The following is a 16,275-nucleotide window of genomic DNA, read 5'->3' as shown; positions in this document are numbered from 1 at the left end:
CAGATATGTGTGTGTGTGTATATGTGTATGTGTATGTGTGTGTACACACAACACATTAGGAGTTTTGAGGGACAAAAGTAGGTGTGATTGTACTACAGCCCATTAATTGCCTATCAGGAAGAGGGTGGGACATGATCTATTTTCCTACCCCATGACTGGCTGATCATAAACTCCTTGGGGCTAGACCAGAGCTTCCACTTTGGAGAACATTGGATTAGATGATGGTCTGAGGTCCTTCCAATTCAGAATTCTATGATACCACATATGGCCCAGTCTATGTGCAAATAAATTAAAGATGTACCTTGGTAGCCACTGGAACTGAATACAGTTGCTAAACACTGCAAGGCTTTTCCTATCTTCTGATATTCCTTGGGCAATGCTAAGAAAAGAAATAATGATTACTTAATCTGAGGATAAAAAGTTATCCCAACTATGATCTACATTCATCAAAGTTACTTATGTCAGTCAATACCATTACCCACATCTTTATTGTATTTTCACTTTTTTTTTTGATAATTCTTTCACTCTTTCACTACTCCATTTACCTATGAAGAAAAAAACATATGGGTTGCTATTTGTATTTTAACATTGCCACTGCATGGCAGATCAATTGCTGGGAAGGCATAAGGAATGCATTATGGTGCACTAAGTCATGTAGTTCAGTAGAAAGGCAATGGACAAGAACAGCTGCAAGAATTTACACAGCTTTTGAGGGTTTGCAAAGCATCTTAAATATCTTTTCTGATTTGGGCCCGAGTAAGATCATTAAACCACAACTTCTCACTCCCCAGTCGTGTGACCTTGAACAGGCCACCTCACCTAATGAAGTGTGAATGGCTAGTTCACACAGTGGATAGGGTGCTGGGTTTGGAGTCAGGAAGACCTTTTTTAAATCCTGGCTCTGATACTTATTAGCTGGGTAACCTGGGCAAGTCACTTAACCTTCAGGGCCTCAGTTTCTGGAAAACGAGGGAGGCCTGTGAGGTCCCTGCCAGCACCAAATCCATGATTCTATGACCTTTTGGGGACTTGATTTTTTGTCTGTAAACTGAGTAAGTCAGACTCACTGATCTCCATGGTATTTTCCTGCTCTTAAACTCCTATCCTATGATTCCATAGACTTGAAAATTCAAAATCCCTTCAAATTTGATAGATTTCAAAGAACAATGCAAAACAATTTCTAAATAATGGATTCTTTTTCATCTATCTGTATACTTCCCCAGTTGATCTCTTGCCTTAAGAAAGAAAAAAAAACATTATTCACATTTGAAAATTAATACTTGATAATAGCTAGCCAGCATTAGGAGGCTCACATAAATGAGTGAATGCTGGGCCTGGAGTCAGGAAGACCTGAGTTCAAATCTGGTCTCACACACTTACAAGCTGTGTGACCCTGGGCAAGTCACTTAATCTGTTTGCCTTAATCCCCTGGAGGAGGAAATGGCAAATCACTCCAGTACCTTTGCCAAGAAATCTCCATGGACAATATTGGCATGCTAAAGTCTATCGGGTCACGAAGAGTCAGTCAGACATGACTGAATAAGAACAACAAAAGCTAGCATAGCATTTCACTATAATTTTACCCTGGGAATTTGCTCTCATTATCTCCATTTTATAGGTTAGAAAACTGAGGCAGACAGACAGTAAATGACTTGTCCAGCTAGTAAGCGTCTGAAGCTGGATATGAACTCAAGGCTTCCTAAATCTAGAGCCAGAACTCTATCTTATGGGCCTACTCTAACATAATTAAATTCCTTCCAGAAGAATTTGACTAAGATGTGTAGACTGCAGCAATCAGGGGATCTGGGCTGCAACTAAATAAATTTGATTAGATGCATGGCATTTTCTTTTTCAGACTTTGGTTCTACCATCTGGAACTGAGCATGATATTTGCTGTGTGTTTCACAGGCACGGCGTGGCTTCAGTGTGGGTCTTCTTTATTTCTTTAAGATACAAGCTTATTAGGGTGCCATACCTATATACGTATACATTCTATACACCAACTCTGGCAAATTAAATGGTGAATAAAAGAAGGAAATGGTAAATAAAACTGCTACCCCCCCACTCTTTTACCATTCACCAAATCTAATATAATCATTCACATACTATACTTTTTTTTTTTTGGAGGATGAGAGGGACAGACGAGTGTTTGAAGGACAAATTAGGATTCCATAGTTTCACTGGCCCTTTGAGGTCACTCCCTAAGCAATCAGAGTTGGCCAATCCAAGTACAGGGTGTCCCAAAAGTCTTAGTGCAGTTTTAAGCTTTCATAGCCTTAGGATACCCTTTATTTCCTTTACAAGAACAAAGAATTCTGCCCAGGCAAGTGGGGGTGGAGGGGGTAGAGGAGAGAAGGAGCAAAGCGTGAGTGTACAAGATAACTTGGAGAAGTGGTAGGTAAGAGGGTGCTATTCTGCCTCCAGTCTCTCTCTTTCCACTTCATTTGTGTGTGTGTGTGTGTGTGTGTGTGTGTCTGTCTGTGTGTGTGTGTGTGTGTATGTGCATGTGTGTCTTGACTATTTCACCACTAAGAAAATTCTCAGAATCCCCCTATATCCACAGATCCTGCTGCCAGCAGACTGTGATGGGTGACTCACAGACCTTTTGTTTTTGGATTCATTTTGGGGGTGAGGGAATGCTAGGGCTGGCTGAGAACTGAACCCTACTACTTTCCATCAGCTATGCAACCCTAGCCAAGTCAACTAATCTCTCTGAGCCTCAGCTTCCTCATCTGTAAATTGGGGTTACTTGTACTACCTGTCTCACAAAGGATATGCTTTTATAGTTCAGGAAACTGTGGGTGTACTGCCATATAGCATTTCTTGTATTTTTTTTTTAATAAAAATATTTTCTTTTTGTCTACAAGAGTTATTTATTATGGCCAAAAGCACGGATTTTTTTTTTAGATTGAACAGTTGCTGACATGACTTTTCAGACTTAATTTCTGTATTCAGAATATATCATCAGTTCTCTTTGCCATGGGACAGAAGCAAAGCTGTCATTACTTCTGACAGATGTCCCTCAGGCAAGGGCAGCTGGCTTGTCAGCAAATCCTAAGTGATTTTTCTTTCTGATAAAATGTGACTATTTATAAGTGCCTTGAAAAAGCAGTAAGTACATCATAAATGCAATGTGTTACCTCTTTTCAATATTTTAAAAAAAGATCTCAATTGTGCCACTACTTTTACAACAGATTTATCCATCAGTCAGTCAGAAAACATTTAATAAGTGCCTACTATGTGCCAGGCACTGTGCTTAGAGTATACAAATATGAAAAAGATAGTTCCTACCCTCAAGGAGCTTACAGTCTAATGGGGGAAGAACACAAAAGGAAGATGAAAAAAGTGGGAGTGGGGGCTTATTGATTTCTAACTTGTTAACTAATCTATAACATTCCACCCTTAGTGTCTAATTTTTTTTTTTTTTAACACTTCTCTGATTCATCTTAGTTTTGGAAAAACCCCACTTACTCTGATTCACCTGAGTTTCAGGAAAAAACCTAACTACTCTGATTCATCTTAGTTTTGGAAAAAACCCATTTCTTTTAATAAAAACAAAGATGACCCAACTTGGTCTTGTGTTGAGTACCAAAGTAACAAGAAATTATCCATATAATCTTCCGGTTAAGAATACAACCAGTATTTCTTTGTAATACATGCCTTTGTGTATTATTGGAAGGATATAAAACGATGCCTATACTAGCCGTACTGCTCCAGAAATCAGTAGCATCAGTCTCCTACACTGGAAAACTGCATTTCCAGGTTCACCTTTAAGCCTTAGGAGGCCCATGTCAATAGGTCAGCCTAGATATGGCAGAGGAAGGTCAATTCTGCTCCGAGGGGGGCCAAGCTAATGGTCTGATCTGGTTGCTGCTGTTCCCAGCTTTGCGGGAGCTGACAAGGGCTCATTTTCGATGGGGTGACTTGCATGTAAATTTAGGTCTGAGACAGCAATTATACTACATGGTCATTATTACCGCAGCTGCCTATTTTCTCACTACTCTTCCCCTCCTTGAACCACTTCCTCTGGCTGTGAGAAAGAAGGGACATTTTGCCTCTCCAGTTTCTTCTAAAATTGTGCTCATATTTTTCTACTTTATATGCAAAGTGCCATAGTAGGAGCTATATAAGTGCTAGCTATTATTATTATTATTAGAAGTAATTTGACTTTTTCAGGCTATTTCTAGAAATTGCAGGAATGGAGCCAAGCACATGCATGGCATCTTAGAGACTGAGGTGAAAAAAGTACAGTGTATACTCTCTCATCTATTGAAAAATCACTTGATTTAAAAAAAAAAAAAGCACACTACAAAAAAATCCATGTGGTAAAGGAGATTAATTCCCATCGATGGAAACAGAAAAACTAACTGAAACTCTCAGTTTCCCAAGTAAAAGTTGGAGAATGGGGTATTCTGATTAAATTTTGGCAGACAGGGTATGGTCATGATAGATAAGAAGCATTTGTTTTTTAAAGAAATGCAGGATATTAAGAATCCATTTACTATCCTTAACTTAATTATATATCTCTTTAGTGGTTCAGAATTTCAAAATGTCTGAGAGTATCAGCTATCATTGTACTATAACTATGGTACCAGATAATAGAGAGTTCCCCTCATAGAATGTGGAATAGCTTTTCAGGGTATTTGGTATATAGGCAAAACTTCTTCAGTGTTTTGTGTTAATCAAAAGAAAAAAAAAAGTACGCAATGCAACAATTACTCTTCAGAAGGGCATCAGAGGGGGCAGTTAGGAGGTGCAGAGGATAGAGCACTGGAGTCAGGAGGATCTGAGTTCAAATTAGGCCTCAGACACATAATACTTACTAGCTGTGTGACTCTGGGCAAGTCACTTAACCCCAAACTCCTCATCCCCCCCCCCCAAAAAAAGCAAACAGAAGATTTTGGGGGCAGCTAGGTGGTGCAGTGGATAGTGCTCCGGCCCTGGTGTCAGAAGGACCTGAGTTCAAATGTGATCTCAGAAACTTGATACTTACTAGCTGTGTGGCCCTGGGCAAGTCACTTAAACCCAACTGCCTCACCAAAAAGCAAAACAAAAAAAACTCAGAAGAGCATCAGAGATCTAAAATGTCTCTGTCTATGCCATCCAAAGTTGGAGTAAGTAATTTTTAAGTCTTCTGGCCATCCTCAGCAAATCCTATGGAATTGTGTAAAGAGTCAAGGTGAACAAGCATTTATTGTGTTTACTCTATTCCAGGCACTGTGCTAAGCTCCGGGGATACAAAGAAAGGCAAAAAACTCCAGTCTCCGCTCTCAAGGAGCACACAGTCCAATGTGTTAAAGACGAGTAACAAGAATAGATACCTGACACATAAAAAGCCTTTTTTGGGGGAAGGAGGAAATTGAGGTTAAGCGACCTGCCCAGAGTCAAACAGCGAGTGTCTGAAGGTGGATTTGAACTCGGGTCCTCTTGGCTCTAAGGCTGCCGTTCTATTCACTGTGCCACTTCGCTGCCTATAAACTGCTTTAAATTTTACAAAGCGCTTTATATACATTATCTCATTTGGACCTCAAAGCAAGCCTGTGAGACAGCAACTCTATGTACCACCATTCCGATTTTACACTCATGGAGAACGAACGGTTTTAGCATTACCGACCACAATTTAACTATGTGCTGCTGTGGAAGGCTCTAAGCTGTCTAAAAATAAACAACAACAACAACTTCAAGGTTTGCAAAGCAGTTTCGGGAAGGGAATAAGCATTTATGTAGCACCTACTGTATGCCCGGCACTGTGCTAAACACTTTTGCAGACATCTCATTTGATTTACAAACATTATCTCATTTTGGTCTCACAACAACCCTGGGACATAGGTGCTATTATCATCCCCATTTTGCAGATGAGGAAACCAAGGTAGCCAGAGTAACACAGCTAGCAAATGCATGAGGCAGGCTTTGAATTCAGGTCTTTGTGACTCCAGGTTATTCAATGCACTATCATTTCAAACTTTACCTACTCGAGTTGACTTACCTAATTTTCTTCTGGGGCCACTGAGTTCATTAATGTGGCAAAAATTCAAACAAACAATAACAACAACAAACAAGGGTCAACAAACGCCTGAAGTGAGACTTACGTCCTGTACACCGCTTCCAGTGTTCCTGTCCCACGGTCAGCAGCTCCTTGACACCATCATCCATGGCCTTGGTAAACTTACCAACAGCTTCGCATTTCTGTTCTCTGCAAAGCAAAGACAACCACCCACCGACTGATTAGATGAGGATGCTCCTTGGTGGATGAGGACTGTGTTTAAACAATGACTGACAGATCCGGCCTCAGACACTTGACATTCGCTAGCTGTGTGACCCTGGGCAAGTCACTTAACCCCACTGCCTAGCCAAAAAAACAAAAACAAAAAAAGAACCCCCCAAACAATGACTGACACCTGCCAACTGTGCCAAATAGCTGGATATACTAGTGGAAAACAGCCACTAACATTCTGTTTGGGTTCTATCAGCCTCTCCCTATAGAGAATGAATATTTTTCACCCATGATCCATTTTTCCCCCCAAAGCCCAGAGTCCCCTCTCAATTATTCGGTATAGTAGCTGAGACAGACCAACAAAACATATATACCAGTCATTTATTCAATGCATTTATCAAAATTCTTTAACTGCTCATTCTAGTAGTAACTTACTAATATGTAAATCCCTACTAAATAAACTATCTACTGTTTGCAGATGTAGTTGCTGGTGAACTTATAAACTGTTTGCCGAATTATATGACAGAAATATCGCAGAATCAGAATACTTGTTTCTTAAAGTGGTCAAGAGAAGAACCTAAACACTTTCAATGAAGTGGGGTAAGCGATACCATAATCTAGAATCATCCTCAGAAGTGGAAAAAAATTGAGTTATTTTCTGTCCTCTGTGGAAATGCAGCAGAGTAGGGAATGAGTAGACATTGGGAGGAGGGGACCAATCCACAAAGCCGATGACCCAACCCAAATGATGAGAATTTGGCTGTCCATCATCTGTGCCTCCTGATGTACCAAGCCCAGATATAGTCATCTCCAAATTGGACCGGATAGGAGTTCAGACAAGATTATACGCACTCCACTCTTCAGCATGATGTAGCAAGAAATTAATGCTCAAATATTTGTGAGTTTAGCAATGCATATACAATGGTTTTTAGAGGATGACGTCAATCTGGGATTTGATCCATTCACCCATGTGACCGTACCTTAGCCATTTTTGCGTTTTGCATTCCCTATCTGAAAATGAGAGTAGTGGCTACCTCTCCCCATGCTGCTTCTGAAGAAGCCAGAAAGATTAACAAGATACATTAATTCTGGGCCACTTCCAAAAAAGTCCCATGTAAATTTAAGGCACATTAAAAAACCAAGCAGTGTTTACCACTCAAGCTTACATGGCATAAAGTACATTATCACTACTTTAATACTGAATACAAGCCCTCACTTCACAAAAGGCACACAGAATTTCTGCTTTAATGGCATAAAGAAAACATTTAGGTTAAATTTCCAAAGAGGCCTGCACATGTAGCTCCCTTAGCCAAATCATAATATTCCCACTTTTTATTTAAATCTTCTTCTTTCCATCATTATCTAGAAATCTGATAACCAAGGTTAGCCAAAGGTAAATGGTTTATTGATTCTTTAAGATGAAATTCTATGAAATCTCAACATGCCCCCATCTGTCACAACTGTAAATGAAGCATCTCTGGTGGCTGTCAGAAGAAAGCAATTCTGAATAGACCACTCACTGTCCCCCGAGAGTTTGACACCCAAGACTCTAAGATTTCTTTGCTTCTTTCACAAACAAAAGAACTATTTCTTAAGTCCTAATCACAGTGTCTACAAAGTAGACAGATAGTGCTGGACACTGGAGTCAGGAAAACCCGAGTTCAAATCCAGGCATGGGCACTTACTGGCTCTGTGACCCTGAGCAAGTCACTTAACCTTGGTTTGCCTCAGTTTCCTCATCTGTAAAATAGGGATAATAACTACACCTACCTCCCAGAGTCGGTTGTGGGGATCAAATGTGATAATATTTGTAAAGCACTATGCAAACCTGAATTCACTATATAAATTGCTAGCTAACATTATTTCCTATAGGAGATAAGGTATTTTTAACAAGCTCTTACAAAGCACGTAGGCGGGGAAAAAGAGCTTCAGGGTTGCTTCTTTCAAGGCAAATATGCCAACAGGTTTTTTGTCCTGGTGAAGATAAAGTGGCTGTCTGTTGGTTCCACACTGCTTTATCATTTTAATAATCCTTTTATGAAACAGCTGTTAAACACTGTGCCAATCATCAAAGCATCAAACTTTAAAGGAGAAAATGAAACCAAGATGGGCCTGTGAGTTATGGTGACAAATCAGGGTGGGAGCAAAGTTGGCTTTTCTTTTTCTAGTTAGATTTACCATGTTTAGTTCATAGGGGATCATAAGATTTTAGAGCTGGACGAGACATCACAATATTACCACCACTACCTCGCCTGATAACTAGTTTGTATATAGAGTCTTAAGGTTTTCAAACTGTTTACATTATTTTGTTTGTTTCTGAGTCAATTGGGGTTAAGTGACTTGCCCAGGGTCACATAGCTAGTAAGTGTCTGAAGCTGCATTTGAACTCAGGTCTTCCTGACTCCAGGCCAGGTGCTTTATCTACTTCACCACCTAGCTGCCCCTGTTTACATATACTATTTCATTTGATTCATTTAGTCCAATCTCCCCTTTTTATACATAAGGAAACTGAGACCCCTATGTGGCCTCTGTAAGTGCAGAGCTGTAAAGGAACCTGGAGGCAGTGGTGTGTTGGTAAATGTTTAACACTTGGCTACTCAAAAAAAAAAACAAACAAAAAAAACCACACTTTTAAATTTAATTTGTATTATTAACATTTTTCTCCATCACTTAAATGCTCCATCATTGTAAATTCTAGACCTGAAGCTGGAGTGTTTTTGTACTTGTGAGCTAAGAAGAGATTTTACATTTTTAAAGACAATAAAAATTTACAGGTTTACAAATTTACAAAATAAAACTTTCATTTACATTCTTAACTCACTGGCTGGTTGAGCAGTTTGCTGACCTCTGGTCTACAGAAACAAAAGATAAGGAGAGAGAACACTGCATTTGGAGTCTGAAGACTGGGCCTTGACATTCCTCAGCACCATCATCATTACTGGATTTAGAATGAAAATGGGAGGATGGCATGGGACATATGGGTCCCAGTTTCCTTATGTGTTTAAAAAAAAAAAAAAGAAAGAAACTGGATTAAATGGATCAAATGAGATAATACATGTACAAGTGATGTGCATTTCTTAAAGAGCTATATAAATGTCAGCTATGATGATGTCCCTTCTAACTCTGATTAAACATAACTCCATTCCTAACCCATTTCACAGAGGCTATTCATCCAGTTTGAATTCAGGTCATTATCAACTTGGTCTAGATTGCCATCCCGTGGGAGGTTTAAAAAAAAAAAAAAAAAAAGCAGACCAAGAGATGGAAACCAAGATAACATGGCTTACATTTCTATCAAGTCCAGGTCTGGGGCTTCTGGCTCCATGGTTGAAAATATCATAACACCCACCAGCTCGTCTTTTTCAGCCTTCCTCTTCCCAGTTTTCCATTCCTAGAAATAAGAACATTATAATGTAAAGGAGTGAGTACAAAGAATTTTTCCCTTTTGTCCCAGGGCATCCATTCAGCCACCAGCAGTAACAGCAGAAGAGGGATGGAGATTTGTCCACTCTGGACCTTTAGCCTCTTAACTGAAAAGTAACAGCCTCTCTATTTGCACAGCGGTAACATTCCTTCTAATTTAAATTATAATCTGATCTAAAATAATATAGAGTATATTACAAAAACAGGTACCTTCTAAGCAGCATGGCACAGTGTAGGGTGCTTGACTTGGGAATTGGGAAGACTCGGATTTAAATCCTGCTTATGACACTTATATGATCTCCTCCATGAACCTTTCCCTCATCTCCCCAACCTAAAGTGATCTTTCCTTTCATCAAACTCTTAAAATATTTTCTTTGTTTCTCTTTAATGCACTTTCACTTTACTTATTTTCTCTGGGTACGTATTTTATCCCAGATAGTTAGATTACAGATCATCCTACGCATCTTGGCAACAATGGAACCTTACTCATTTTTGTATGAGGCAGCTAGATGGCATAGTGGATAGAGCCCTGGGCCTGGAGTCAGGCAAGACCTGAGTTTAAATACACCTTCAGACACTTATTAGCTGTCTGATCATGGACAAGTCACTTAACCGCTGTCTGCCTCAGGTTTCCTCATCTGTAAAATGGAAATAATAGCACCGATATTCCGCTGCTATTGATGAGGATAATGAGGATAAAATGAGATAATATTTGCAAAGCATTCTGCAAATCTTAGAGGATTATATCAACATCTACTTATCATTACTAAGGGCTTAGAACTGTTTCTTACATGTTAATAGGTATTTCATAAACTCAACAGAACGCAATTCTTTTTTTTTTTTTTAAATTGAGTTAATGTACTGGTATGTAGACATGGTATATCGGGATTTCAACAAGACAAATGACAAAATCTCTTTTTCAAAAATCACTTTTGTAGAAAAGATGGGGAAATATGGGCCAGGTGATGGTTGCAATGTATATTTCTAGATGGTTGAGTTGCTTTACCTAAATACTAATTAATTAATGATTAATGAATGAATACTAAGGTGAGGTGGGGTGGGGGGGTATCCAGTGCTCAGCTACAAGGTTGTTTATAGTTCTAACACTCTTAGTAGTTGTTTTTATTCAGTCATTTCTAACTTTGTGACCCAATTTGGGGTTTTCTTGGCAGAGATACTGGAGTGGTTTGCCATTTCCTTCTCTAGTTCATTTTACAGATGAGGAAACTGAGGCAGACAGGATTAAGTGACTTGCCCAGAGCTACACAGCTAGTAAGTTTCTGAGGCCAGATTTGAACTCAGGAAGATGAGTCTTCTTGACTCCCTCCCGGCTGGGCACTCTACCAACTGTGCCACCTAGCTACCCAATTTAGTAGCTGACATCTTATTAAACTAGAAGGTGACAAAGCTGAGACAGTTCTTATGTTGGAAGATAGAATTGGGATCCAAAATCATCTTGAGAGGCTCAAAGAGTAGACAAGAAATCCCTAATGAATCTCAGAGCTGTTCAAAGCTGAGATGTGAGAGGCTGAGCTCTCCGTCCCTGGAAGTTCAAGCTGAGATGGGATACATGCTTTTCAGAGATGTTGCAGAAAAGAGTCCTGCAAGGGGGCAACCTCTAACATCCCCTTTAATTCTATCATCTTATACTTCAAGCATCTGTAATTTTGTCCAGGTTGGGAAATTCTGACAAATATACAGGTCAGAATTCTCTGTGATAGCTGATAAATTCTAACCTCTGGACCATGAGGCAATCAAAGCTGAAGTGACTTAGAAAGTGAGACACCCAAAGGTCACATCTGAATTCAGGTCCCATTCCCAAGTCCGGTGCTCCATTCACATATACCACACCGCGTACACCACACTGCCTACCCCTCCATAAGGTCCCTTCCAGTTCTAAATATAGATTCTACATGACATGACTATAAAACTATGAGATCAATTTTTACAAGCCACACGAGAAAATCATCACACTGCTTTAAGTAGACCATTAAGATTTCCTACAGCAATCTTGCAGGCAGCACTCATAGTATGTAAATACACAAACAAGTGTGAAGGACCCCATTGTTTTCTCATTTCCTCACAGCATGCACACACACATAAACCAGTGAGAGAAGATAGAATATTTAATTTGGCTTCATAATTATGTTTTGTAATCAAGTGTTCACCTAACAAGAAATGCTTCTTAAGAAGTCAGCTAGGATACTGGAGCCAAAACAAAGACTCAAGGAGGGTTGCTGCTATTGAAATTTCTGCAATTGTATTCTAAAAAGGCTAAAGTAATTGGATTCATTTTATAGGATTTATGTACTTCATCTGTATTTTGCTGCTTCTGATATAAATCATACTTTTTCTTCTTTGTAAGACGTTCACTGATGCCTTTTTTTTTAAATATTGATCAACCCCACTGCCCACAACCTCTGTACCTGGAACTGACCTCTCCCTTCCAGCAAAAGAAAAAAAAAAGAGTTGAGAAAAACCAACTGATAATGTCCATTTCTGAAAACCCACACAATATTCTGTTTTTGCATAAGTTCTCTGTTCTCTGGGACTAAGACTGTTATCACAAATACCCAAGAGTACAGCTTTCCTTTTAGTGGTTTTAAAATCTGCACTATTCTAAGTAAAATGCACAGCAATGGGTATATTTTTATTTTGGCTATGCTTTTTTCAATACCCATCAGTTAAGACAAATCTCATGTTTCTCTGAATTCCTCATTTTTGTCATTTATTATTACAAAATAATATTCCCCTACTGGATAAAATGGATGGTCTTACTATCTACTGTAGGGATGATTGCCTAAGTACTGCCATCTGCCCTGTAGCTAGACCCTTCTATATGCATTACATCTCCCTAATAGAAGGTGAAATCCTTGAAAGCAAAGATTGTTTTGTTTTTCTATTTGTTTCCCCTAAACAAGCACAGTGCTTGGAAATACAAGAAATGCTTAAAAAGATTTTTTTTATTTCTTCATTGTATCATATGCCAGTTTAGCTATTCCTCAGTCAGTGAGCAATCATTTTATTTCCAGTTCTTTACTACCATAGCAGTGTTGCCTGATTATATTTATATAAAATGTATATTTTATTTATAATAGTGTAAACTTCAAAGTCCACTTAAAAAAAGCTAACCTCTTGAGTAATTACAATGACCAGTCCTGGTTATTAATAATATAGCTATCTATATCTCTCACACACATTAAATATCATGTTATTACTGACATATTATGCTATATGTATCATGTGATCTCTCCATGTAGCTAGCTATACAAGAGAACACTTTCTGTCTTTGATCCGCCTGAGATAAATGACCATTAGTGGGATTTCTAGGTCAAAGGGTATGAAAAAGGCAATACTTGTTTTGTTTTTAGAACACATTGGACGCTTCCCAAGAAGAAAGAAATATCAATATCTTAAGTTTCACTCCAAGAATGCTTTAAAACTTTCCTTAGAGGAAAAACCATTTCTAAAACTGATAGTAATATATTACGAGCAATTGATCTCTTCCCCTTTTTCTTTTTTTTTTTTTTGGCTAGGCAACAGGGCTAAGTGACTTGCCGAGGCCCACACAGGTAGTGCTATGTGTCTGAGGCCAGATTTGAACTCAAGTTCTCCTGATTCCAGGGCCACCTAGCTGCCCCCTGATCTCTTGCTCTTAATAAAGGATAGGTGGCCACTAACAAAGATGGTTGTCCACTGGGGGCACAGAGACCAACACACATTTTCTGTTTACCACAGAAGTCAAGCGTTGTACCAAAATGTCATAAATCTATTTTCTCTTCTATTTAATTTTATCATTAAGATAAGAAGGTTGGAAGTTACCGTATGATGTCATCTAATCCATTCCCTTGACTTTACAACCTAAGAATATCCAAAAGTGTTAAGGACCTAGCTTATGTTTAAAAACCCCTTGGGAGACACTAATCTTGCATTTCTTTCTGTTCTATGGCAAAGGGAGAAGTCCGTTCTATGACATCTAATTCCTCCCTCCTGCTACAGCTTCATGTGGATTTCTTCCTGTGTTTTAAAGAATAATCAGGAGACCAGTTCCCACGTTGCTCTCAATAAAAGCAAATACTAAAACTCTGATTTTCTGGTTGCTGTTGAAATTGGCTGTTCAATATCTGAAAGACCGTTTATAAAGTCATTTCCTACCTTTTCATCCCGGAAATTCAAGAATTGCTGGAAAACTTCACTTTCTGAGATGACAGGATGACGACACATTCTAGTCATCCATGCCTGCAGTCTTTCCATTCGCATCTTTATAAATTCTTCTTCAAAGCGACCTAGAAGAGTCACATTAGGATAAATAATGCAGTTTTGCCCCAAGGCATTGTTAGTTATTAGCAACAATGGAAAGGCCCTTTATGTAGCTGGTTAATAAAAAGCAAAAACTATTTATTAGAAGAGAAAAACAACCCACCCCCATGTGAACTTCTGGCTAGCCTAAAACACAAACTACTAGTTGAGTACTGAAAGCCCATCCTGGAGGAAGAATGAGAAAGGCTCTTTTTTGAATTTTTGAAAATGGAACGCATTTGCTGACACTAATGCATTCAGTAACACAATATGCCACCTTGTTGTATCTGACAGAATCAATAATCACAGCCTGAGTGCTATTTTCTTGAAGGACCTCCAAAGCACTCAGCTACCTCGGACTCAACTGTAATTGAATCTAATGGAGCTTGCCACTAACATTATGCCAGTTCCTGGGTAAAAGTAAGTAACAGAACATAACTTCTCTGCCTCTCTCTCTCTCTGTGTCCCTCACTCTCACACATACACAAAGAAGTAATAAATACAAGGTTACAGGAGCAGAAAACAAATTTAAAACAGAATTCAGCAAGCTATTCTTACAATTTGCACCAAATTTTTATATTTGTAGAAATCAACCTGTCAAAAATGCTGCATATGATCATTTTCTATAAACACAAGAATTGTGTAAATACCACAGGAACCAATGCAGAAATGCACCATTTTTCTCCTTTTGCTTTATAGAAATTGCCTTGAAAACTAAAAATCCTGGGAAATACTTCCTTAGATTGTGTGGATGAAGACTCCAAAACAGAGTGCTTAAAAAGGATGCCTTCTTGCCTATAAATGTAGGTACAATTCAGGATACCTCAATATTCAAAAGCTTAAGAGACAACTGTAAAGCAAGGTCAATCAGCCAAAAAAGCAACGGACTGGGGGGCAGCTCGGTGGCGCAGTGGATAGAGCACTGGCCCTGAAGTCAGGAGGACCTGAGTTCAAAAATCAGGCCTCAGACCAAACACTTGACACTTACTAGCTGTGTGACCCTGGGTAAGTCACTTAACCCCAACTGCCTTAAAAAAAAAAATGTGGGGAGGGGGGAAAGCAATGGACTGAGGGAATGATGAAATTTTTTGTAGTATCAAAAGGAAAACTGTGTGAAAATCAAGAGCTAAATTGTTTTTGACTATTTCAACAAAAGACAGAAATCCACATAGAACTGAAATGTCTGCCACTACATTATACACAAGTGAATATTATTTGGTTGTGAGAGGCTGAAGAGGTAGGAACTTAAGTGGTTAATAACAAGTTTATCTGTAGGTTATTATATACACTGAGGCTTTGCTAGCAACCGACACCATGATTTTGGACAGTTCTATGCTCAAGTTTTCTAAAGAAGAAATTCAGTATTGATTCTTATGGATTCTTTACAACCTGACTTCTTCTTGGGCTCTTTCCTCAATGGCAAAATGAAATGGCTGGATTTAGATGATTTTCAATAACACTTGTAGTAGCATTGTTTTTTGTGAAGCTCAAATGAGATAATGAATGTAAAATGACCTCAAAGCTCTTTATAAATAATTTCAGCTATTATTTACTAAAGTCCCCTTTACCTATTAAACTCTTTGTGACTCAATGATTTAATATCAATTGGAGGAAAAAATATCATGCAATGTTCATTTTTACTCCAAATCCTTCACTATGTCTATGTAATTTTTTCTTCTTGTTGTCAAGAATAAGAAAGAATTGTTAGAAATGGAATTTTCAGTGGCTACAATTCATTTAACTACACATTAAATGAATTTTTCTTGGGCATTCTGAACTTATTAAAAGTGGGTATTATATATAAATAAGAAGACTAAGCAAGTATAACATTAAAACTTCTCCCCCCAAGTGATAACTACTTAATTCCATTAACATCCTTTTATCTACAGAAATAAAAACAAAATAGCAGCTTGGAATTTTGCTTTGAAAATATAGCTCAAATCATCTTTTTAAAAATATGGCACCTTGGAGGCAGCTAGGTGACAGAGTGGATAGAGCACTGGCCCTGGAGTCAGGAGGACCTGAGTTCAAATCCAGCTTCAGACACATAACACTCACTAGCTGTGTGGCCCTGGGCAAGTCACTTACCCCCAATTACCCTCACCAAAAACAAAACAAAAAAAACATGGCACCTTAAGATTCTTTGACTTCAAGAGGGTTCCTTATAGATGTAAGATGGCCCTTACGTTCATGCCACCGGATTATAATGACTTACACACTTAATTACAGCAGTGTCTATGGACCTCCCTTTAGTAGCCTGCACACAATATTTTATGACATCCTTCATCTCTGGGGGAAGAGGTCTCAAAAAATAGTGCCAGGTCAGTGTAAACCTCACA

The 16,275-nt window shown here is 38.7% G+C and overlaps 1 protein-coding gene across 2 annotated transcripts in view; it reads right to left on the bottom strand.

Moving 5' to 3' along the window:
* The window catches only part of LOC114031478 (sorting nexin-9), a 131,230-nt gene that overhangs the window by 15,835 nt on the left and 99,120 nt on the right, over positions 1 to 16,275 (bottom strand). For both annotated transcript variants that reach the window (XM_027846561.1, XM_027846562.1), the window contains exons 10-13: positions 13,793 to 13,923; positions 9,502 to 9,605; positions 6,090 to 6,193; positions 302 to 379 (exon numbers count right to left, since the gene is read on the bottom strand). In XM_027846561.1, the coding sequence (XP_027702362.1) occupies positions 302 to 379; positions 6,090 to 6,193; positions 9,502 to 9,605; positions 13,793 to 13,923 (417 nt within the window). The remainder of the gene's footprint in view (positions 1 to 301; positions 380 to 6,089; positions 6,194 to 9,501; positions 9,606 to 13,792; positions 13,924 to 16,275) is intronic.

This window comes from Vombatus ursinus, unplaced genomic scaffold (genome assembly GCF_900497805.2).
Source record: "Vombatus ursinus unplaced genomic scaffold, bare-nosed wombat genome assembly UNPS02015175.1, whole genome shotgun sequence".
In the NCBI taxonomy this organism is placed as follows: Eukaryota; Metazoa; Chordata; class Mammalia; order Diprotodontia; family Vombatidae; genus Vombatus; species Vombatus ursinus.
Note: the sequence above shows the minus strand (reverse complement) of the source record. Positions and strands in the feature narration are given on the sequence as shown.